The 25,898-nt window shown below is 38.9% G+C and overlaps 1 protein-coding gene across 1 annotated transcript; it reads left to right on the top strand.

Annotated features, from left to right (window-relative positions):
- Window positions 1–311: 311 nt before the first annotated feature.
- SAG (S-antigen visual arrestin) lies at window positions 312–25,898 on the top strand. Its single transcript, XM_070753031.1, has 14 exons — window positions 312–504; window positions 5,828–5,888; window positions 5,967–6,011; window positions 9,163–9,356; window positions 11,550–11,609; window positions 12,820–12,887; window positions 14,686–14,821; window positions 14,973–15,057; window positions 15,985–16,057; window positions 17,800–17,937; window positions 19,186–19,263; window positions 21,233–21,297; window positions 23,904–23,913; window positions 25,341–25,898. Exons 1-14 carry the CDS (start codon window positions 394–396, stop codon window positions 25,438–25,440), a joined length of 1,224 nt encoding a protein of 407 aa, XP_070609132.1. The 5' UTR covers window positions 312–393; the 3' UTR covers window positions 25,441–25,898.

Here is a 25,898-nt window from a genome sequence, read left to right as displayed (position 1 = left end):
TAAAGTCAGGCAAATCAGAAATATAGGATACTACACAACTACCTAGTCTACAGTAAATCCCTAAATACATAATTTAAATAATTACAATTTGGTTAGAAGCAAAGTAATTTAGAACTGCAAATATTTATATTGTCTCATGCAGGATTGAGTTCAATGTGACTGCATCTGAATTAATTGGAAGCTGACGGAGGTCAAGACCTTTAGAGGGCTAATCCAATGGGCAACTTCCTAATTTTGGGATTAATATGTTATTGTATGATGCTTCAGAAAATATCATTTAAAAATGTTTACATTCAAATCCATTGTTTTTACAGTTTGACTATTCATTCTCTGGTGCTGGTCTAAAATTCTTTCGACGTAGGACCATCCTCACCAGATAATATAAGTCAAAAGATGAGCTGCCCCGATGCTCCAAGGCATCACTCAATCTCTGACATCTCTGTGAATTATGTCAGAACCACTAAAAGACATGTTATCTACAGGAAGATATCACATGACAAAGCTGTAAGTATTTGGCATTAAACTACTATATACTACTTGTAAGAATGTAAGACTGAATCCAGATAGAGGTTTGATATATACCGTATTTTTCGGAGTATAAGATGCACCTTTTCCCTCCCTAAAAGAGCCTGAAAATTTGGGTGTGTTTATAGTCCAAATGTATTATTATTATTATTATTATTATTATTATTATTATTATTATTATTATTATTATTATTTATTCGATTTGTATGCCGCCCCTCTCCGAAGACTCGGGGCGGCTCACAACATGTAACAACAAATCATAAATAATCCAACAGTTTTTAAAATGTTTAAAGATTTAAAAGACCCAATATACTAACAGACATACACACACGCATACCATATATAAATTAAACATGCCCAGGGGGAGATGTTTCAATTCCCCCATGCCTGACGACAAAGGTGGGTTTTAAGGAGTTTACGGAAGGCAGGAAGAGTAGGGGCAATCCTAATCTCCGGGGGGAGTTGGTTCCATAGGGCCGGTGCCGCCACAGAGAAGGCTCTTCCCCTGGGGCCCGCCAACCGACATTGTTTAGTTGACGGGACCCGGAGAAGGCCCACTCTGTGGGACCTAATCGGTCGCTGGGATTCGTGTGGCAGTAGGCGGTCTCGGAGATATTCTGGTCCAGTGCCATGAAGGGCTTTAAAGGTCATAACCAACACTTTGAATTGTGACCGGAAATTGATCGGCAGCCAATGCAGACTGCGGAGTGATGGAGAAACATGGGCATACCTAGGTAAGCCCATGACTGCTCTCGCAGCTGCATTCTGCACGATCTGAAGTTTCCGAACACTTTTCAAAGGTAGCCCCATGTAGAGAGCATTACAGTAGTCGAACCTCGAGGTGATGAGAGCATGAGTGACTGTGAGCAGTGAGTCCCGGTCCAGATAGGGCCGCAACTGGTGCACCAGGCGAACCTGGGCAAACGCCCCCCTCGCCACAGCTGAGAGATGTTTTTCTAATGTGAGCTGTTGATCGAGGAGGACGCCCAAGTTGCGGACCCTCTCTGAGGGGGTCAATAATTCCCCCCCCAGGGTAATGGACGGACAGATGGAATTGTCCTTGGGAGGCAAAACCCACAGCCACTCCGTCTTATCCGGGTTGAGCTTGAGTCTGTTGACACCCATCCAGGCCCCAACAGCCTCCAGGCACCGGCACATCACTTCCGCCGCTTCGTTGACTGGGCATGGGGTGGAGATGTAGAGCTGGGTATCATCCGCATATTGATGATACCTCACCCCATGTCCTTGGATGATCTCGCCCAGCGGTTTCATGTAGATGTTGAATAGCAGGGGGGAGAGGACCGACCCCTGAGGCACCCCACAAGGGAGAAACCTAGGAGTCGACCTCTGGCCCCCCACTAACACCGACTGCGACCGGCCAGAGAGGTAGGAGGAGAACCACTGAAGCACAGTGCCTCCCACCCCCAACCCCTCCAACCGGTGCAGAAGGATACCATGGTCGATGGTATCGAAAGCCGCTGAGAGGTCAAGGAGCACCAGGACAGAGGATAAACCCCTGTCCCGGGCCCGCCAGAGATCATCCATCAACGCGACCAAAGCGGTTTCCGTGCTGTAACCGGGCCTGAAACCCGACTGCCGGGGACCTAGATAATCGGCTTCTTCCAAGGACCGCTGGAGCTGGAGCGCCACCACCTTCTCGACAACCTTCCCCATAAAGGGAAGGTTGGAGACTGGACGATAGTTGTTAAGCACAGCTGGGTCCAGGGAGGGCTTCTTGAGGAGGGGGCGCACGAGCGCTTCTTTATAGAGAGATGGAAAAACTCCCCTCCCCAAGGAGGCGTTGGTAATCACCTGGGCCCAGCTCCGTGTCACCTCCCTGCTGGCCGAAACCAACCAGGAGGGACACGGATCCAGTAAACAGGTGGCGGAACTCACAGCTCCAATGGCCTTGTCCACTTCATCAGGTGTCACCAGATCAAACTCTTCCCAGACAGGTGGACAAGTACGTGCCCCAGTCACCTCGACTGACTCATTGTCAGTCGACTCTGTTATACAATTGGAGTCGAGATCGGCCCGGATCCGAGCGACTTTATCAGCGAAAAACGTGTTAAAATCCTCGGCACTACTCTGTAAGGGCTCCCCAACTCCCCCCTGGTTGAGAAGGGAGCGGGTCACCCTAAACAGAGCGGCCGGGCGGGATTCCGCTGATGCAATCAAGGCGGCATGGTACGCGCATCTTGCCGCCTTGTAGCTTTTCTTGAAGGCTTCCCCCCCCCAACCTTAACTAGGTGCTAATGATCTTCCCGGCTTCCTATTCCCCCTAAAGAAGGGTTTTTTTCCCCCAGCCCTAAGTCTTTGCAGGCTTGTTTTCATTCCTACTCCCTCTGAAAAAGGCTTTTTCAGCCCTAATGCAGTGCTAACGGTCTTCCTGGCTTGTAACATTTCTTTTTATTCCTACTCCCCCCCCCCCCCAAGCAGTTTTTCTTGCCCTAAGTCTTTGCAGTCTTGTTTACATTCCTACTCCTCTGAAAAAGGATTTTTCAGCCCTAACCATGTGCTGAAGCTGAACAGACTAGGGATGCTAGCCAGATGAATACCTGGTAGGTAGATTTTCCCCCCTATTTTCCTCTGCCAAAAGTAAGGTGTGTCTTATTTATTTATTCAATTTTATTCAATTTTTATGCCGCCCTTCTCCTTAGACTCAGGGGGGCTTACAACATGTTAGCAATAGCACTTTTTAACAGAGCCAGCATATTTCCCCCACAATCCGGGTCCTCATTTTACCCACTTCGGAAGGATGGAAGGCTGATATATATACTCCAGGGCGTCTTATACTCTGAAAAATACGGTACTTGTCTCTTTAGAGATCAAGCTTATAGTGATACTAATGGTGCACTGTATAATGTATTGCATTATTAAGTTGCTCAAGGCAGTTTAAGACCAAACCAGCTTTTTAAAAAGACTATCCAGACTGAGATTGTTTGACAACATCATGTAAAGGATTCAGTATGCACTGCAGCTGCTATGTCCCCCCACTAAATCATTTCCCTGCAGTATTCTCCCAACTATGTTCATTTCCCTTACCTCCTATTTTTCCTGGCATTTTAAAAAAATAACTCCTGTACCTCAAGTGACTGAAGAAAAAAAATGGAATGATGTACCATGAATTAATTTTTTAAAAATCAAACAAAAATAAGGAAATCAGAGAAAGAAAAGTGTTAATTAAAAAACCACTTTGTGCTAAGATTTACACAGGGAATAGTCTGCATGTTAAAGACAGCCAGCACTTTAACCACCACACCATTAATCTAGCATTACAACTTTCTTGAAGAAATATTTTCAAAAAGAGAGGAAAAAACAGTCCTTCCTTTGCAAAATAACCAGTGAATGTATTCAATCAGATAATGAAATAAAATGTAGCAGCCAAAACTTACAGGACCACATGAAATCTATAACTGAGAATAATATACATTGGTTGCCGATCAATTTCCGGGCACAATTCAAAGTGTTGGTTATGACCTATAAAGCCCTTCATGGCATCGGACCAGAATACCTCCGGGACCGCCTTCTGCCGCACGAATCCCAGCGATCGGTTAGGTCCCACAGAGTTGGCCTTCTCCGGGTCCTGTCGACTAAACAATGTCGTTTATCGGGACCCAGGAGAAGAGCCTTCTCTGTGGCGGCCCCGACCCTTTGGAACCAGCTCCTCCCGGAGATTAGAACTGCCCCCACCCTCCTTGCCTTTCGTAAAGTTCTTAAGACCCATCTCTGCCGTCAGGCATGGGGGAATTGACACATTTTTCCGGGGCCTATACAGTTTACACATGGAATGTTTGTGTGTGTGTTTGCTTTTAATAATGGGGTTTTTAGTGTTTTTTAAATTATTAGATTTGTTTTTTACATTGTTATTGTTATTGTTGTGAGCCGCCCCAAGTCTACGGAGAGGGGCGGCATACAAATTTAATAAATAAATAAATAAATAAATAAATAAATAAATAAATAAATAAATAAATAAATAAATAAATAAATAAATAAATAAATAAATAAAATATTTTACAGTACTGTCTATCAACTTCAGAACTGTATGAATTGTGTAGACTTGAACTCTCAGAATCGTCCACTGCCCCCAGCCAGCCTGGGGAAATTGTGAAAGTTGAAAGCCACACATCTTAAAATTGCTGAAGCTAAGAAAAACTGTCATTTAAATGACAGTAGCAAGTAGAATACTGGCTGGGAAATTCCGAGAATTAAAATGTACACATTTTAAAAGTGTAAAGTTTGAAAACACTGAGTAGACGTAGAAGGGAGCTATTTTCATAACAATTTGAGTCACTTAAAGCTTGTCAGTAAGAATGCAGGCATAGGCCATTATCCTCATCTCAATTTTGTCCAAAAAAGAGAAATACTGTATTAAACTTTTCAATATGTTGTAGTTCCAATGACTCTCAACAGCAATTCTGAAATGTATTGATACATTAGTATAATAAATTTATTAATTTTATTTATTTATTTATTCATTTGTCCAATACACAAATACATAGGAAGAAAAATAGACATGTAGTAATATATATAAGGGTAAAGTGAACTTAGAGGAGAGGATATATGAAAGAAAGAAAATATATATGATAAGTGAGAAAAAGGAAAGACAATTGGACAGGGGACGAAAGGTACACCAGTGCACTTATGTACGCCCCTTACTGGCCTCTTAGGAACCTGGAGAGGTCAATCGTGGAGAGTCTAAGGGAGAAATGTTGACACAATTGAGTCCGGCAATGAGTTCCATGCTTCGATAACTCGATTGTTGAAATCATATTTTTTACAGATTAAATATACATTTAATCTCCCGTGTAACTTGTAGAAAGTAGAAAGCAAAATGTGTTCCAGTCAATCTACTCAACTTGCCAAATGCATAATAATCAAAATCTATTGTGCACTCTTTCTCTTTGAGAGGAAAATACTTCTGATGTAAAAGTAAAACAAATTATTTAAGAAATACAACCCTTCTGAGCTAGCAAGCTCAACTCTGAAGATGTTTTTATGAATAGTTGCTTTAAATGTAAGCGCTCCTTCCCTTCTAGTTTCACATCTGGGTAATAAATTTTTTATTGCATTTCAACTTGCAATTTATTAGGAGGTCTTTTTCAACTGTTTAAGTTACTGTTTTGCTTTACATGATTAGTCATACAGAATTTGTAGAGGAAAGTGCCACTATAAATATATCAAATAAAGAAAGATATCTAAACTGCCCTTTTTACTTTTACTTTTATACCAAAAGCAGTGGCATAGCATCCTTAAACTGGTTTTTTGAACTGCAGTTTTGTTCAATCATTCCATCCTTCAGGTTACAATCTACTTAGGAAAGCGAGATTTCATTGATCACGTGGATGCCGTGGAATCTGTGGGTGAGTTCAAGTTGCAAGTTTCTACTTTGATCTTTTTAGTAACTTGAGTGGTTCATTATTATCTCTTCTTCATTATAGATGGTGTTGTATTGGTGGATCCTGATATTGTGAAGGAGAAAAAAGGTCAGAACACCTAGTTGTTTCTTAAACAGAGTATTATTAATATGATTTAAAATTAGAATGATTCCATATCGGTGTCAATTGACTTTGTCAGCGAAAGCTGATGAAGTATTTCTGAAGGTGCTTAAGAACATTGCTGTGGAAAAGAAATCTATAATCATTCCAACCTCAAATGTTATTTTAATAAATAATTCTTTAGACAGTAATTAGTTAAGCTTTCCTTTGTGCCAAACACCACACAGTCACTACTTAGCAGTAAAGAGTTAGAATATTGCTTCTAAACTGTTTGTTGTCATCTAATGGCCATCTGGAATTTACCTTTAAATATATATATATATATATATATATATATATATATATATATATATATATATATATTGTTTTCGTAAATTTTCACGGGTATATGTATGTAGATTGTTCTGAGTTCGGGTTTTGCCCTGTGTAATGTTTTGCATGTCTATGCGACGTTTCGGTGAAATCACATTCACCATCTTCAGGCTGGAGTTCCAATCTTTGTGTTGTTGTAAATGGAATATTAGCAACTGTCAGTTGCTAATATTCCATTTACAACAACACAAAGATTGGAACTCCAGCCTGAAGATGGTGAATGTGATTTCACCGAAACGTCGCATAGACATGCAAAACATTACACAGGGCAAAACCCGAACTCAGAACAATCTACGTATATATATTTGTTTTCGTAAATTTTCACGGGTATATGTATGTAGATTGTTCTGAGTTCAGGTTTTGCCCTGTGTAAATGCAAAATATTACACAGGGCAAAACCCGAACTCAGAACAATATATGTATATATATATGTTAAATGTTTTTAGCTGGAATTTTAAAATTAAGGGAGACTAGGATGGTCCCATTTCGGCCTTGTTCTGGCCTCATCAGCTAGCCACACCCTTTCCTTTACTGGGATTCGATCTGGTGAACTCTGCCTTGTAAAGCAGAGAACTAGCAGTTAGAGCTATCAGATCAGAACCCTTCCAGCTCTGTACCAGGGAGGGGATATATGTCTTTTTTGTGTCGGATCACCCTGGTATATTTTAAGGAACGTCACAGCTCCTTTTTTGCCTCTAGGCCCATATATAATTTTTATTGAATTTTTAAAGTTTTACAAAAAACAAAACAAGGGCATAAAACATAAAAGTGTACCATCACCAAACAAAGTAAAAATTCCCTTCACCAGGGAAGATTAAATTTTTCCCTTCATTTGCTTCGTCTCTGGGTTACATTGTTCATTCATTATAAAGTGATTGAATTTTATTTTGTACATTTGCATCGCTTACCCATATTGTTAATATATAATTTTTAACCTTCTCCCACTGCCTCATTGTTGCTGCTAATTTCTCTTCATTATAATTATGTAATCTGATTTCCATAATTTCATAGTGAATGTGGTCCACCATGTACCTGCACCAATTTTTTATCGTCCATTTATTATCGTCTTTCCACCCAAGCACTATGGTTGCCTGGGCGCTTTCTATCGCTGCAGTTTTAATTTCTTCATATCCTTTTACCTCACTATTTTTTATCAATAATGCTGCTTCCTTGGTTATTTTCCAATTATCATTCGTAATTTTATTCAGTTCCATTTGAATTTGCTTCCAAAATGCCATCTGGAATTTACCCACAGTTCTGGGAGCCTTATATTACTGATAATGATAATAGGACTGCCAGTTATCCATTCTGTTCCAACATTGTGGTTTGTAATATCTATTGTCAGCATTATCAGTGGACCAGCCAAGTGTGGATGATTCAGCAAATTTTTATTCATTTATCATGATTTAACTTTATATATATATATATATATATATATATATATATATATATATATATATATATATATAATATATATATATATATATATAATATATATATAAAGGTTAGTATTTAATGAAGTTACTTAAATGACAATAGTGATAGATGCTAGATAGATAGAGCCTAATACTGTCACTCACTATCACACTGAGGTAGATGGCCTACAACTCACTCCATCTGAAGCTTCCAACTAGTTTTCACAGTGGACATACTCATATACAATTACAGTATGTTGTTTTCTTGTTGATAAGGCCCATTGGTCAACTCATCCTTTCTTTGACACAGAATAGCAGTTACCCTGCTATGGTTTTAAACAAAGGTCTTTCAAAGCTCCCCTGAAGATATTATCTGGCAAAGTACCGTATATGCTTTATCAGCTGCGAATTACAAATTATAATTGGCATTTAGAGAGAACAGTTCTGAGGCGAGTCGCAAACTGATTGATCGTTTCCCCCTCTGCTTGTGATATCCGGGAGAATTGATGGCGAAAAACTCTAGCTGGCTTCGTAGGCTTGAAGTGAGCGGCTAGCTTGGATGAGAGAGTGTCCCAGGAAACTGAGTTTGCCGGTTCAGGGTCAGTGAGGGTTTCTGCCAGCTCAAAAATCTGTGTGCCACAGTAATTGAGGAAAAGGGCATGCATGCGGCCGCTGTCGGTGTCTTTCATGCTGGCCGCTTCCAAAACTATTTCAAACTTCGTCATGTAGGCTGTCCAGGTCATTCTTTCTGGGTCAAAGAATTCAGGTGGCTGGACTACCGATGGAGTAGCCATGATAGCACACGGAGGATCGGTTTCCTCGTCGCCAATGTAATAACTCTCAAAGCCAGGTTGAATCAAGCAAGGTTTATTTCGCTAACAGGACAAGGAAGTCAATTCAGTCAAGAAGCAATGGAGTATTGAGAGCTCTATACAATGACAGTTCTCCTATTTATACAATCTAGCCCAGCAACAGGGCAGTTTTACAAAGATACATTTTAATCACCAAAAGAAGGCAACCAATCAACATGCAATAAACAAATTTGAACTTTTGACTTTTACCCTGTCTAAGTAGGTCACCCAGGCAAATATCTAACAATATCCTTTGCCTTGTTCGCACCCTGCACTTTTGCTTAAGAAAAAGTAATCAGTAACTACAGCCAGAAAATGCAACTGGCTTTTTCTCATCTGCTTTTGCAGATATGGGCAAACACAGTCTAGCTTTTGTTGCTGACGGGTCTTAGCTTGAAAATGGTTACTTTAAACTAATGAGTAAGAGACTTTTCTACGCAACTAATGATGTTTATGATTTTAACTTTTGGTATCCATAACATTTTCATATGCTTTTCCTAGTATTTGTGACCCTCACATGTGCCTTTCGATATGGGCAAGAAGACATTGATATTATAGGCCTGACTTTTAGAAAGGATCTGTACTTTCACAGAATACAGATTTATCCATCACTGGACAAACCAGGACCACTCACTGGTTTGCAGGAAAGCCTGATAAATAAACTGGGGAAATATGCATACCCCTTTGTGTTAACTGTGAGTATTCTGAATCATTATTCCCTTTGGTTCAATTCCCAATTTGCAATTATGATATGGATGCTTTTTTGTGTATATGCAACCAAGGTTCACAGATATCTAGTCATCCCTAATTCAAAACATGTACAGTAATACCTCATCTTACAAACTTAATTGGTTCCAGGACGAGGTTCGTAAGGTGAAAAGTTCGTAAGATGAAACAATGTTTCCCATAGGAATCAATGGAAAAGCCAATAATGTGTGCAAGCCGATTAGGAAAATCCAAAACATTAAGGCTTAAAAAAAAAAAGCTGCCGGCAGACGAAGCTGAGGCGAACGGAGTGGGGGGAGGGAAACCCATGGAGATCCAGAGGGGAGAATGGGGCAGGACAGGGTGGGGAAAAACGGGAGGAACCCATGGAGATCCAGAGGGGAGAATGGGGCAGGACAGGGTGGGGAAAAACGGGAGGAACCCATGGAGATCCAGAGGGGAGAATGGGGCAGGACAGGGTGGGGAAAAACGGGAGGAACCCATGGAGATCCAGAGGGGAGAATGGTGCAAGACAGGGTGGGGAAAAACGGGAGGAACCCATGGAGATCCAGAGGGGAGAATGGGGCAGGACAGGGTGGGGAAAAACGGGAGGAACCCATGGAGATCCAGAGGGGAGAATGGGGCAGGACAGGGTGGGGAAAAACGGGAGGAACCCATGGAGATCCAGAGGGGAGAATGGGGCAGGACAGGGTGGGGAAAAACGGGAGGAACCCATGGAGATCCAGAGGGGAGAATGGGGCAGGACAGGGTGGGGAAAAACGGGAGGAACCCATGGAGATCCAGAGGAGAGAATGGTGCAAGACAGGGTGGGGAAAAACGGGAGGAACCCATGGAGATCCAGAGGGGAGAATGGGGCAGGACAGGGTGGGGAAAAACGGGGGAAACCCATGGAGATCCAGAGGGGAGAATGGGGCAGGACAGGGTGGGGAAAAACGGAAGGAACCCATGGAGATCCAGAGGGGAGAATGGGGCAGGACAGGGTGGGGAAAAATGGGAGGAACCCATGGAGATCCAGAGGGGAGAATGGTGCAAGACAGGGTGGGAAAAAACGGGAGGAACTCAAGTCTGGAGGTGGGGCATCCCAGCGGCCGGCGGCAGGTTCGTAAGGTGAAAAAAGTTCGTAAGAAGAGGCAAAAAAATTCCAAACCCTCGGTTCGTATCTTGAAAAGTTCGTATGATGAGAGGTTCGTATCATGAGGAACCACTGTAATTTCCTCCCAGAGCAGCCTTCCCTGACCTGCTACCTTCCAAATGAGTTGAGCTATTATTCCTATTTTATTCCAGAAAATATTGAGGACATTTATTTATTTATTTATTTTATTAGATTTGTATGCCGACCCTCTCCGTAGACTCGGGGCGGTTCACAACATACAATAGAACAATTCACAACAAATCTAATAAATTTAAAAACATTTTAAAAACCCATTATTAAACCAGACATACACACAGACATACCATACATAAATTGTATAGGCCCGGGGGAGGGGAGGGGAATGTCTCAATTCCCCCATGCCTGACGGCAGAGGTGAGTTTTAAGGAGTTTATCGAAGGCCAGGAGGGTGGGGGCAGTTCTAATCTCTGGGGGGGTAGCTGGTTCCAGAGAGTCGGGCCGCCACAGAGAAGGCTCTTCCCCTGGCCCCCGCCAACCGACATTGTTTAGTCGACGGGACCCGGAGAAGGCCAACTCCATTATATGTCTAATAATACTGAGCTCTTGCAAATAAAAGTATAATTTTATATTTTGATTGTATACCACTCATGATCTCTCTGTGACTGAGATGAATAGTTTCCAAATTTGATAGATAAGGAAATATTTAAGAATAACTCTTGAGTTTAAGAACATCTAGGTTTTTAAATAGTATTTCAAAAAACAGAACATTGAAGTTGTTTCTTGATTTATAGTGTCACCTACCCACTTTGCCCACTCAAGCAAAGTAAAACTTGTTTCATTAGTGTTTTACCACCACAGAGATGGCTGGCTGATGATAAATGACTCTAGCAAATCAATAGCAAAAATTACATGGGGCATTTTTGGAAATTTGTATGAAAGGGGGAGGAATTATCCTCTTGCTGCTGTTGCTATATCTTTGCTAGTACTGCTATGGAAAGAAAGACGTTGCAATCAAAATGCTTTATGTGCATTATTTTTTGTTCCTTTACAGTTTCCAGATTATCTGCCTTGCTCAGTGTGTCTGCAGCCAGCTCCCCATGAAGTTGAAAAGGTGACAGTTGAGAGCATGCACTGCAATGTTTTGTATTAAGAAATAAACTAAGTAATCTGTGGTCATATAGAATAAAATACAAGAACAAGAAGTTGCTTTTATTTTTATTTTTTTATTTTTATTTTTTTATTTTTAAATAAAGTTTATTAATTAACAAAGGGTAAATGGGGAAAAGGAAGGAGGGATACATAAATTTAAAAAGGGATAAGGGTATTTCTTACATGGTATTGTATTTTGACGTCTTTATCTTACATTGTAACAAAAATTCAATGTTCACATTTATATCTTATTACTATCAATACTTCATTTTTCTTACTTATCTTATTATTTAAAAGGTAGTAATAACTAGTGGTAAGGATAGCAAGAGACATATTTATAGAAAGGTAGTTAGGAAAATAGATTTACAATTGTATAAAGTATTTGTAAAATAATAAGGGAGAAAGGAAGAATCTGCCTAAGTAGCAGACGTTATCAGGAGATACGACATGGTGTAATAGTATGTTAATGGGTGTAACAGTAATATATCAGTAATGAGAATAAAAAAGGAAAAAGAAAAGGAAATATATTTATATAAATATTGGAAAGGAGGAAAGGTGTAACTCGGTTAGTTATAGAATAAGGTAAGGTAAGTAATTAGATTATAATGTTATCGTGTGAACGGTTGTTTAATTGAGTTTAAAAAACAAGTAAAAAGATTAATGTTGTCGGAATCAGGTTTTAATCAAATTTTGTTTTCTATTTATTTATTTATTTATTTATTTAAAGTGTTGGTATTGAAATTATTTTATTAATTAATGGTAGTTGAGTTCGAAACGTTGCGAGATAAGATTTTTAAATGCACAACTCTTACTGCTGCTATTCAAAGGAAATTGCATTCGTTTCATCTTTTCATCCTTAACGGGTTTTTGATATTCAAAGCTTCAGTTAGTTCCAGAAGGAGCTTGGGGAGATACCTGAATCCCTTGTCCACAATCCCCCTAATAGTTGCCTGGAATAGGGCAGTACCTGGGGCCCTGGATGGGATTGCACCCATGCGACCTCTCCATGGCAGTCAATCCAGGAAAGCTCCCTGGTTTTCCGAGGAGCTCCAGTCCAGATTTGAACTAATAAAGTGACCCATAAAACCCAGCACTGTAGTCTGTGTGCTTACTTCTTATCCACCACAAGAATGTATTGTTTCAACTGTTTGTCTCCCCATTCTTTTGCATAGTGCTGCGGAGTGGATTTTGAGGTCAAAGCTTTTTCTACAGACAATCCAGAAGAAAGGATTCTCAAGAGGTAATATCTTGTTTATTTGAAAAAGAATTGACAAAAACTGGAAAGCTGAGAAACATAGAAAAGATAGGTCTTATTTTATATTTATTTATTTTGTCCAATACACAAAGAAGGTTTAGTGGGTATATATCTATATACACATAGTAAAATACATGATGAAGGTTATAGAGGAGATACTCATAGTAAAATATATCTAAGAAATAATAGAAAAGAAGATATAGTAATAGAACATATCATTGAAAGAATAGAAGAAGAGATATAGGAACAGAAGAAAGGTATTGGAGGTATAGGAGAGCAATAGGACAGGGGACGGAAGGCACTCTAGTGCACTTGTACTCGCCCCTTACTGACCTCTTAGGAATCTGGATAGGTCAACCATAGATAATCTAAGGGTAAAATGTTGGGGGTTTGGGGATGACACTACGGAGTCCGGTAATCAGTTCCACGCTTTGACAACTCAGTTACTGAAGTCATATTTTTTACAGTCAAGTTTGGAGCGGTTAATATTAAGTTTAAATCTGTTGTGTGCTCTTGTGTTGTTGTGGTTGAAGATGAAGTAGTCGTCGACAGGCAAGACGTTGCGGCATATGATCTTGTGGGCAATACTTAGATCTTGTTTAAGGTGTCTTAGTTCTAAACTTTCTAGGCCCAGGATTGAAAGTCTAGTCTTGTAAGGTATTCTATTTCGAATGGAGGAGTGAAGGGCTCTTCTGGTGAAGTATCTTTGGACATTTTCAAGGGTGTTAATGTCTAAGATGCGATATGGGTTCCAAACAGATGAGCTGTATTCAAGGATGGGTCTGGCAAAAGTTTTGTAAGCTCTCGCAAGTAGTGTGAGATTGCCAGAGCAGAAGCTACGTAGGATTAGGTTTACAACTCTTGCAACCTTCTTGGCTATGTTGTTGCAGTGGGCTTTGGCACTTAAATCTTTTGTTATTAGTATACCGAGGTCTTTAACCGAGTGGGGATTATCTGTGATAATTTGATTATTCAGTTTGTATTTGGAGTTCAGATTCTTCTTCCCAATGTGTAGGACAGAGCATTTGCTAGTTGAGATTTGGAGTTGCCATGTGTTAGACCACAGCGTCAAGGTCTTTTTTGGGTCAACTATCAGAATGAGGAGATGGAGATTAAAAAAAAGAAAAGAAACATCATTTGTAAAAAGGAAACATGCTGGATAAAATGCCTTGTTCTATCCCCCTTATTATTTTCCGCTTTTCTATACATTTTCCATCTCAACTTCTTTACTGTATGTGAGATACAGCCTTGAAAATGTAGGAGCAAAAAGGAAGTCAATATGTCCCCTTTCCTGCTGAACAGAAATATTAGCAATGTTGCTGTTACCTCACACATAACTCAGAGGGTGTTGCCTCCTATAATTGTGGATCCTACAACAATAACCGCTGTCAATCAGTGCTGCTATCCAGATACTGTTTTTTTCATCTTTATGGATTTTGTGGCTTCCATAATCACTAATAATAGAGTTTAATAACTTATGTTTTTGATCTCAAGGTTACCTCAGCCTCCCATCCTTCTGACGGTGGTAAAATGGGGACCCAATATGCTGACTCTGTAAACCGCTTAGAGAGGGATGTAAAGCACTTTGAAGTGGCATGTGTCTAAGTCAGTGTTTCTCAACCTGGGCCATTTGAAGATGTGTGGACTTCAATTCCCAGAATTCCCCAGCCAGCGTTGCTGGCTGGGGAATTCTGGGAGTTGAAGTCCACACATCTTCAAACGGCCCAGGTTGATCTACACTGGTCTAAGTGTTATTGCTATTAAACCCAATTTCTACCTTTAGACATTCTGTACGCCTGCTTATACGCAAAGTCCAATATGCTCCCGAAGTAGCAGGACCTCAGCCTCATGCAGAGACCACATGGCAGTTTTTCCTGTCCAAGAAGCCATTGCACTTGAAGGCTTGCCTTAGTAAAGAGGTGAGATGGTTTTTGATAAATTAGTAAATTCAAGAGATTTAGAGAAGACATAATCATTCTGTTTCTGTCTGACTATGTGGTACTTCACAAAACTAGACGTAAAAAAATACTGTGCAATGAACCTTTTGCTAAACTAATCAAATTCTTCCAGGTGTTTTATCATGGTGAACCAATCCCTGTTACAGTGTCAGTGATGAATAATACAGAAAAAACAGTTAAGAAGATCACTGTGTCAGGTATAATACTCATTTTGACAAACAAGATTTGTTTTTCCCCCTAATCTGTTAGATAGCGATTCCAATTCTGTCCTCACCTTTATTATTGTCTTAATAAAGCACCATGATTGAGTTATAATAATATGTTATCCATATAAATAGTTTATGTAATGCAGTGTTTCCCAGCCTTGGCAACTTGACGATATTTGGACTTCAACTCCCAGAATTCCCCAGCCAGCAAATGCTGGCTGGGGAATTCTGGGAGTTGAAGTCCAGATATCTTCAAGTTGCCAAGGTTGGGAAACACTGCTGTAATGGGTGGAAAACAGGAGGCAGAGTTGCAAGTCTGAAGCAGAAATGTAATTTGAGAAAGTACAGTATCTCAGACTTGACCTTCCTTCATTCTCTTGTGGATAAAGGGAGGGAGGGACGAGATGCATTCAAACTTGCAAAATTATTGTATTATAAAAGTATTCACATTTATAACTTTGGTTTCCTAGTCTGGTCTACTTGACAGAGTTTAATTTATAAGAATTGCTATATACGGTATATATTGCATTTTAAAAGATTTTTAAAATTCTTTGAGTTGAGCTCAACTCAATTACTAAATACAGTACTCTACTTATCATGTAGACTTAATAATATGAAAGTAGTTTGTCTCTGCCTTCATCCTAATGAGGATACCCTGGGATTTCCTGGTGATTTCCTCCCCCTTTTTTCTTAAGATCAGCCAGTATCCTATAAATACTAGATGTAATGCCCATTCTGCAAAGCAAAATGTTTATCATTCTGCAAGAAAGGCATGTTTGAACCACACAAAAAAAGCAACAGCTGCATAATATTCTTGATCTTGAATAATTATTAAGAAATGCTGAAAAATATCCTAGATCTCATTCTTCTTTCTGTTATTTGATTAATTGATAATTTGGTATTTCATTCCTTCTTCAGTGGAACAAGTTGCCAATGTGATATTATACTCCAGTGACTTCTATACCAAAACAGTGGCTCTTGAAGAGTCGGAGTAAGTGCTATGTGCTTTAGGCTCCTTTGCATTGTTGTTATTATTGTTTTCCTTTGCACTCTGTTAACTCTTTGACACTGCAACATAGATATATAAAAATTTTATATTAACTGGGTTCACATACCCAGGGCTAACAAGACTGGGCTGGGCTGTAAATCCCCAGATGACCATGAATGGTAATAATAATAATAATTATTATTTATTAGATTTGTATGCCACCCCTCTCTGAAGACTCGGGGCGGCTCACAACAACAATAATAACAGTGTTACAATGTAAACAAATCTAATATTTAAAAAAACATCTAAAAAACCCCTCATTTAAAAACCATGCAACACACACATACCATACATAAAATTATAAAAGCCTGGCGGAGATGTCTCAATTCCCCCATGCCTGGCGATACAGGTGAGTCTTAAGTAATTTGCGAAAGACAAGGAGGGTGGGGGCAGTTCTAATCTCTGGGGGGAGTTGATTCCAGAGGGCCGGGGCCGCCACAGAGAAGGCTCTTCCCCTGGGGCCCACCAAATGACATTGTTTAGTCAACGGGACCTGGAGAAGGCCAACTCTGTGGGACCTTATCGGCCGCTGGGATTCGTGCGGCAGAGGACGGTTCCGGAGGTAGCAAAAAGATACAGAAAGCTCTGGTTTTTTGCTGCCATTTCATGGTTATCTAAATTTTTGCAGCTCATATATCAGTGATGGCAAACCTGTGGCACAGGTGCCACAGGTGGCATGCAGAGCCATATCTGTTGGCACATGAGCTGTTGCTCAGCTCCAACATGCATGTGTGTGCCAGCCAACTGATTTTTGGCTCACACAGAGGCTCTGGGAGAGCGTTGATGGCTTCCAGAGAGCCTCTGGGGGGAATGGGGGAGGACATTTTACCCTCCCCCAGCTCCAGGGAACCCTTTGGAGCCTGGGGGGGGCAAAACATGAACCTATTGGGCCCACCAAAAGTTGGGAAACAAGCCCTTTCTGGCCTCCAGAGGGCCTCCAGGGGGCGGGGGGACGCTGTTTTCACCCTCCCCAGGCATTGAATTATGGGTGTAGTACTCACGCATGATGTGATAACATGCATGCAAGCTCTTTTGGCACCCGAGGAAAACAAGGTTCACCATCACTGCCATATATGATAGCTCTATCTGTATTGTCTCTTCATTCATTCATTTCATTTTATTGGATTTGTATGCCGCCCCTCTCCGTAGACTCGGGGTGGCTCACAACAGTGGTAAAAACAACATGTGACAATCCAATACTAAAGTAGCTAAAAACCCTTATTTTAAAAACAATCATACATACAAACGTACCATACATAAATTGTAGAAGCCTAGGGGGAAAGAATATCTTAATTCTCCCATGCCTGACGACAGAGGTGGGTTTTAACCTGTGGTTTGTTTTAACCAGTACACCAAATAAGCTGAAATGCACCGATTCATTCATTCATACATACATAATGCTAAGATACATTAGGTACAAAACATTGCTGAATTCATTTATTATGCCAAGCCAGAGAAGAACGAACTACATTTTAGTGAACTATAGTTTAGTGTAGTATAATATAGTTTATGTATGAATACAGTATTGTATGGTTTCTTGGTTGGGATCTACTAAGATTTTGTTTTTTCAGAATTAAAAGATCTGCTTTGTCCTCAGTAGTTTGAGTTTGTCTGACTTGGCGAAGTTTAACTGAGAAAGGATGACCAAAATGAATGAATATAAAATTGCATTATTTCTTCTCCAGGGAAAAGGTCCAACCAAACAGCAAGCTTACAAAGGTAATGACTGTTCTTCCTTTGTTGGCGAACAATCGAGTGAAGAAAGGTATAGCACTAGATGGGAAACTAAAGGATGAAGACACTAACCTCGCTTCTACTACTATGTAAGTCCAAAATGGAACACTAACTGGAACTGAAGAAAAAGTATAGAGAAACATTTGTTTCCTTTTCTATTCAGCTTCTTTCCCTTTCCCCCCTTATTGTAGGTGTCATATACACTGCTCAAAAAAATAAAGGGAGCGCTTAAACAACACAATATAACTCCAAGTAAATCAAACTTCTGTGAAATCAAACTATCCACTTAGGAAGCAACAAAGCAACACCAACACTCCATAGTCTGCATTGGTTGCCGATCAGTTTCCGGTCACAATTCAAAGTGTTGGTCATCACCTATAAAGCCCTTCATGGCACCAGACCAGGGTATCTACGAGACCGCCTTCTGCCGCATGAATCCCAGCGACCGGTTAGGTCCCACAGAGTGGGCCTTCTCCGGGTCCCGTCAATAAAACAATGTCGTTTGGCGCGGCCCAGGGGAAAAGCCTTCTCTGTGGCGGCCCCGGCCCTCTGGAACCAACTCCCCCCGGAGATTAGAATTGCCCCCACCCTCCTTGCCTTTCGTAAGCTCCTTAAAACCCACCTCTGCCGTCAGGCATGGGGGAACTGAGATATTCTTTCCCCCTAGGCCCTTATAATTTATGCATGGTATGTTTGTTTGTAGGGATGTTTGGTTTTACAATAAGGGTTTTTTAGTTGTTTTAGTATTGGATTTATATGATGTGTTTTTATTACTGTTGTTAGCCGCCCCGAGTCTACGGAGAGGGGCAGCATACAAATCCAATAAATAAATAAATAAAAAATAATGATTGATCATCCATTTCACATGCTGTTGTGCACATTCAACTTTGTACAGAACAAAGTATTCCATGAGAATATTTCATTCATTCAGATCTAGGAGGCGTTATTTGAGTGTTCCCTTTATTTTTTTTGAGCAGTATATTTTAGGAATTTACCTGTCAGAATTTTCTGCTAACATATACAATGTGATGTGAGGAGTTTTATACACATAAGGGTCAAGTAAATAAATAATTTTTATTTCAAACAAATCCAAAAGCAGCACAGTAGTGAATGCTGCATTAAGTAGTAAATGCAACTGTAAGTGTGTCTAATATACTTAAGTGAACTAAGCTTGGCATCTTTTCAGAATAAGTTCCTAAAAATGTAGAAATATTAATATGCAATATGAGAACATGTTATAATAATCGAGACAGCTATACTAAGGAACTACATTATTTTTTAGAAAATGTGCAATGAAGCAGTATTTTATTTTGTTTGTTTTTTTTAAATCCCAACAGTATAAAAAATGGAATAGACCGGGCAGTTCTAGGGATCCTGGTTGCTTACAAAATCAAAGTGAAGCTTACTGTTTCAGGGTAAGCAGCACCAAATTTGGTATGCTATAATCACAAGCGTTTTTGATGTTATTGCCTTTTACGAAATAAAGATAAATTGCATGAGGAATTTTAAACAGCCTTTTCAAATTCAATAAATTAGTAGTTCCTCGGTAATTGTCATTAATTGGTTCCAGGATGTGCAACAAGTTCTAAAAATAACAAGTACCAAACAAACCAGGTGCTTTGTTTCAGCCGAGAAAGACTTCATGTCTATCTCTTTTCATGTGGCAGTGACCTTCCCAGCATGGCCAACCTCCTGTCCATTCTCTGCGGCTTTTTCCCTTTTCCTATCATAACATGTCAAGTATCAAACAATCAAGTACCAGAAGAACATTTTCACATCAAAATGTGTCAAATACTAGATTTGATGTGTTTTGACGCAGTCGAGTACCAAAGAACGACTGTGTAAAATGTCACTGGTTGCTATAAATTTGTCCGGATATTATTATTTAAAGCAATATGAGAAGCCAGATCAAATAGCTTTAGTATACTTGCATGATCATTTATTAGAAAGAGGTAGTATGAAAATCTGCAGTCTCGTAGGATGGTCCACAGGTGTGTTTGAATTGTGATTTTGGGTATTTCAAACACGGTGGCCAATACATGGTATAATGGATCAGGTACTAAAGAAAAACTAAAGAGACACAGAATCATTAGCAGTTAGCCTCTAGATCAATGTTTCCCAACCTTGGCCACTTGAAGATATCTGGACTTCAGCTCCCAGAATTTCCCAACCAGCATTCGCTGGCTGGAGAATTCTGGGAGTTGAAGTCCAAATATCTTCAAGTGGCCACGGTTGGAAAACACTGCTCTAGATGATTGGGGTCATTCAGTATTTCTTTATAGCCTACTGATAAAAATGATATTGTGGTGATCAAATGGAAAATGTACTTCGTATGTATCTTGCATTGTAAAACAGAGGATAGAATATGCGTCTAAATATAATGAAGAACACCGGAATTGTGGAAATGTTGGATTGTTCCAAAAAACAATTCACTATTTGGGGTTGCATATACAGCTTTTAATAAGACTGACCAGTTTAGGAATATATACTGATAGACAATGTGAGGCTCTGAATTGAACTGTGGAATTCTTGGTGCTTTCTGAACTTAAGAACATGTGCTATGGAATATTGTCAGTTTCATTGTACACTCAACGTTGTTTATATTTTAGCCTGCTGGGAGATTTCACTTCCAGGTAAATCTTTGAGATTTTTTCTTTGTAAACATTCTTCTCTCCTGCAACTTCCATTTCAATTTTCAGACTTTTGGGGAAATAAAACTTCTGCTCAGTGGTTAAATCTACTAACCTTCCTGGTTTGGAAGTGTGTATGCGCACCACCATCACACACGCTTTTTCACTCTCTGCACATTATTATTTATTATTTATTAGATTTGTATGCCGCCCCTCTCCGTAGTTTTCCTGACACGTGATCATATTTAGCCTATAATTCTCCACAACTCTGATTTTAGTATTGGATTTTTGTACAGTATTTGGAATTCCACATTAGGATATTTAAATACTGATATTAGCATATTAGGATATTTAAAAACAATCCATTCATTTATAATGTTTATTGGTCACACACATGGAGTTTTTTACATAACAATTTCCATGTTTTTGCATTTTTCAGATTCAGGGTTTCATCTGTGATTTAAAAATCTAAAAAAATAGATCCAAAAGGGGCCTATTCCACATATTCTAGGCTACAATTATACTGTAAGAACTCTACCTTAAAATCTTAGGCAACTATGTGTAAAAATATACGTATGCTTACTTATTTAACTTCTGGTTACTTCCAATCTACAATACTGTAATCTACTTTACATTTCCAAATACTGGTGAAAAATTAGGAGAATATATTTAGGAATGGTGTCTAACAAATATTCAGACTTTGCTTTGAAACAGTGGAATCCTGAATCACCTCTCTTTTTTTCTGTTTCCAAAGTGATGTGAGCATGGAGTTGCCCTTCCGTCTGATGCATCCCAGGCAAAACGAAACCAATACAGCAGGTCGGTAGCATGTTCTTATTTTATTTTCCCTCTTGTTGTGGGGGATACTTTGATGATATGATAGTATTCTTGTTTTGTCTAAATGTAGAAGATTTCCCCTTTGACAAGAGAAAAAAATTATTTTGCATTCTGTATATTTATCCTTCCAGTGTTTTCTGGAGCCTGTGTAATTTGATGAAGAATACGGGTATATTCATGATATATATGCCATCACTTCACCCACTCCCTAAATATAGGATTACTCATGCACCTTCTCTAACTATGGTGCTGGTGAAATTAAACTTTCATTGTATATGGATCTTTCCCATAATTAATAATAATATTAATAATATTAATTATGGAAGATGGTTATGATAATGATGATAACAACACCTGTGATTCAATAGCCATCTGCAGAGCAGGTATATTTCATAGCTATAAAAATATAATGAAATATTTAAATATAAAAACCATTTTATATCACATATTCAGAAATGGCCTGTCCCTAAGGGAGATGGGCAGTTTAGAAATAAGAAATATAGATTATTTATTTATTCATTCATTCATTCATTCATTCATTCATTTATTTATTATTTAGATTTGTATGCCGCCCCTTTCCGAAGACTCTCCGAAGATAAATTAATAAAACATACTTTCTGTAATATAGCCTTATTGAATTCAGTATGATTTCTTTTTTAATTCCTAGAGAGCAAGCTTAGCTGTTAGGATTGTCAATTGTGTAAAGTTTAGTGAACACATGTAGTCTTGCTCATTTTTATATAATACTGCAGTGAATGTGTCTCATACGTTTAGAGGCCCGTCTGCATTTGCTAATGTGAAATTATGAACCATCATCATGACCATGATCATCATATATTATAAACAGATGATGATGATGATGATGATGATGATGATGATGATGGTGATAATAATAATAATAATAATAATAATAATAATTCTTATACCAGAATCATTGCTGCTATTATTATTATTATTATTATTATTATTATTATTATTATTATGTCAATACAACACAGCAAACAAAATCACTATGCTGGATTTTGTATTTCATCACCAGTCGGGCACTTCCCAAGCACCTAGGATTGCATGATGTAGCGGCGAATTACTGGGATCAGCAAACATAATTCGCCACTACATCACGCAGTCTTAGGTGCTTGGGAAGCGCCCGACTGGTGAGGAAATACGAAATCCAGCATAGTGATCTCGTTCGCTGTGTTGTATTGACATAATAATAATAATAATAATAATAATAATAATAATAATAATAATAGCAACGATTCTGGTATAAGCCAGTGAAAGTGGTCCCAGTGGTCCTTGGCATGCTGGGCGCAGTGCCAAAGGATCTCAGTGGACATTTGAAAACCATCAGAATTGACAAAATCTCCATCTGTCAATTGCAAAAGGCCACTTTACTAGGATTGGCACACATAATTTGCCACTACATTACACAGTTCTAGGTGCTTGGGAAGTGCCCGACTGATGATGAAATATGAAATCCAGCATAGTGATTTCGTTTGCTGTGTTGTATTGATGATGATGATGATGATGATGATGATGATGATAATAATAATAATAATAATAATAATAATAATAATAATAATAGCAGCTCCTGGTTCAGACAGGTTCTTAGCATGTGCGCAAACCAGTATCATTGTATATTGTTTTATTATTGCTGTTAACCGCCCCAAGTCTTCGGAGAGGGGCGGCATACAAATCCAATAAATAAATGAATGAATGAATGAATGAATGAATGAATGAATGAATGAATAAATAAATAAATAAATAAATAAATAATTCAGAACCCACTACTGGAAGGGTTGATTATTTTACTGTGATTGGTGACAATGTGTTAGTTTAAGCTTTGAGGCTTGAAGGCAGGAAGATAAACAATGGAAAATCTTACATACTGTGTGTTTACTTAATGTATGTTATACCGTTATTAAAGCTATAGAAGTTAAAAATAACCTTATTATAAAGTTAACTGGCTGCAATTTTTTTTTTTTAAGCAAACTTCCCCTTTCACAGATCTTCCACAGCAATTACTAAAAAGCAAACACTATTTGCATTTTCAACCACACTTGTTTTATTAAGACATCTCTAACTTAAGCCAAAGGGTGGCAGCAAGGGCCTGGTGTTTTTAGACTCCTTAATTGCCCCATTTCCAAAGCAGAAACATTTTGACTGTTACAAAATGTCAGTTTCTGGATGTTTTAAAGACAATTTACTGAGTCAAACATACACAAATGGGTGCACTATGCTTTTTACTTCCTGCCTACGTTTATCTAGCAGTTGATTGACTCCTGTTGTGGTCAGCCTGTTTAAATGAACAGTGGTAACTAACCAAAAAGAATTCCACCTTCCAGTAATGTTGACTTTTGGCTGTTACTGTGAGACTATCCTGGTAATATATCAGTCACATAATAGGAAATTGCCAGGTGTCTCTGGGACTCAGAATAAATTGCTAGTGCCTGTCTTTTGTTGTATTGTAACATTCTTCTCACTCACCCCGGCACTTGGATTCTTTACTTTTCTGTTCTTAACTTCAGATATTTGTGAAAGCATGTTTAGTTAAGACTCTCTTTCTCTTTTTTTTAATGTGATCACAGAAAAGGAAAGGTAAGGATTATTTCATTAGTTTTTTCTTCCTATTCTGCTCGTAAGTATTCACATGGAGTTGGGAATGAAGCTGATAAGATTGATTCTGTGTCCTGCAGGGCAAAACTTTCTGAATTATCTGTGATGAAGAAGAGTGGGAACTTATTTTTTTCAGATTCAAATTTAACAGTGAAATTTCTCTGAGTTTAGTGGAACTTCCCAAATAATGTAACATAATATGTCATAACATAAATGTTGGCCTTCAATTAGCAAAGACAATAGGGAAAGCCAGCTGATTCACTTAACAATAGTGGTGGTTTGCTTAACACAATGTTTTTAAAAAGTCATAAATTAAGTGGATCACTTAACAAATTTGCTTATCAATATAAATTCTAGTTCCAATTGGGGCCATAAATTGAGGGAAATCTATAGGTTTATTGCTTCATTGAATAGGATGTAAAATATGTATACTCAACAGTTCTCAAATGCCCCTCACAATATTATATGCAAAAAAATGAAGATAGAACTTGATAATCATTGCCAATCTTAGGGTAAATTTATTATGTATCTACCTAAGTCTGTTAATAGACACAAGATTTTGGTCTTTCTGGGCATCCATGTCAGTCCAAGCATAACCAGAATCAACTGTGGCTATTGAGTGTTGGATAGAAGATCACAAAGAATGGATTAAGCCTCAATCAAACCAAGTCTCTTATTGGGACAATGCATCAAAGGGTCTCTCTATGTGGGATCCACAATCAGAGAAACTGAGTATTTATTTTTATACCTTTCAACTCTGGATTAATGAAATGACAGATTTGACCTGTTGCAGATTGCTCTCCAACATCAATATCAATAGCTCACTCTGGATACTTTCAGATGACCAGCCTTTTAGTAATGCAAAAGTGATGCCCCAGAAAAAGTATAGTTTACACAGCTTTCCTTATTAGTGAAGGATCCCAGAGCACTTCTGGGATAAGAATCTTTATAGCTAATCACCCTGGTCCAAATATTATCACATAAAATCTGGAAGCCAAACTGCAGGAAACCTTTTCTTCCTTCCTTCCTTCCTTCCTTCCTTCCTTCCTTCCTTCCTTCCTTCCTTCCTTCCTTCCTTCCTTCCTTTCTTTCTTTCTTTCCCTGTTAGAGAGAAAGTTACAGAACTTCTTCTCTGTCCATTCTTCAACTGGGGTGATCTCTTAGTTGCCCAATCTTCTGGCTCCTTTCTCTTCTGTTCTCTATGCTGCTAGTTTGATTCATCACAGCTTTTTGAACAGTTGGGAAATAGAAACTGCTAGTGGTATGCACATGCCCACAATGATGCAACCTATTCCCCACTTCCTGGAATAGACAAATTATACATTTAAACATGGTGAAAGAAAAGAGGGAGTTTCGTAATATCAATTATTAGGAAAGTGTAATACTCAGAGTCCTTGTCTTTTTATTAGTGGCCAAGATGACCTGGTGTTTGAGGAGTTTGCTCGGCAGCAGCTGAAAGATGAAGCTTCTGTAGAAGACAGCAAAATGGAGCATCCAAATACTGAATGAAAGAGGGAGAAGGGATGAAGTTAGCAGGGGCGATAACTTTTGTATTTGCTAAGAAACAGGATAGTTAAATTGAATTAATGTGTGGTTATTGTCTTTTTACTTAAGCTTCTTGCCTCACTACAAATGTAGAACTACAGACTGGTTATTTAGCAGTTGAACCCATTCAATTAAGAAGACCCTGCCACTGTCAAACTGTTCTTACTAGTTTTCTAATGTTCACTTTGAAAAGGGCAATGATTTTCTCCTCTCAATCATTCTTTTTTCTCAAGGTAAAATGATATCCAGCTTCTCAAATTTCTGTTCATAGGTTCTAATTTCTAGTTATCTAATCATCTTTGCTGCTCTTCTCTGAGTATGCTCCAGTATCTCTGAACACGACATTATAACTGATGTGGGTCTGAAAAAGCCTAATAAAGTGGTACAATTAATTGTCTTGATTTTCAAGTTATATTTTTGTA

The sequence above is a fragment of the Erythrolamprus reginae genome, chromosome 5 (genome assembly GCF_031021105.1).
Source record: "Erythrolamprus reginae isolate rEryReg1 chromosome 5, rEryReg1.hap1, whole genome shotgun sequence".
In the NCBI taxonomy this organism is placed as follows: domain Eukaryota; kingdom Metazoa; phylum Chordata; class Lepidosauria; order Squamata; family Dipsadidae; genus Erythrolamprus; species Erythrolamprus reginae.
Note: the sequence above shows the minus strand (reverse complement) of the source record. Positions and strands in the feature narration are given on the sequence as shown.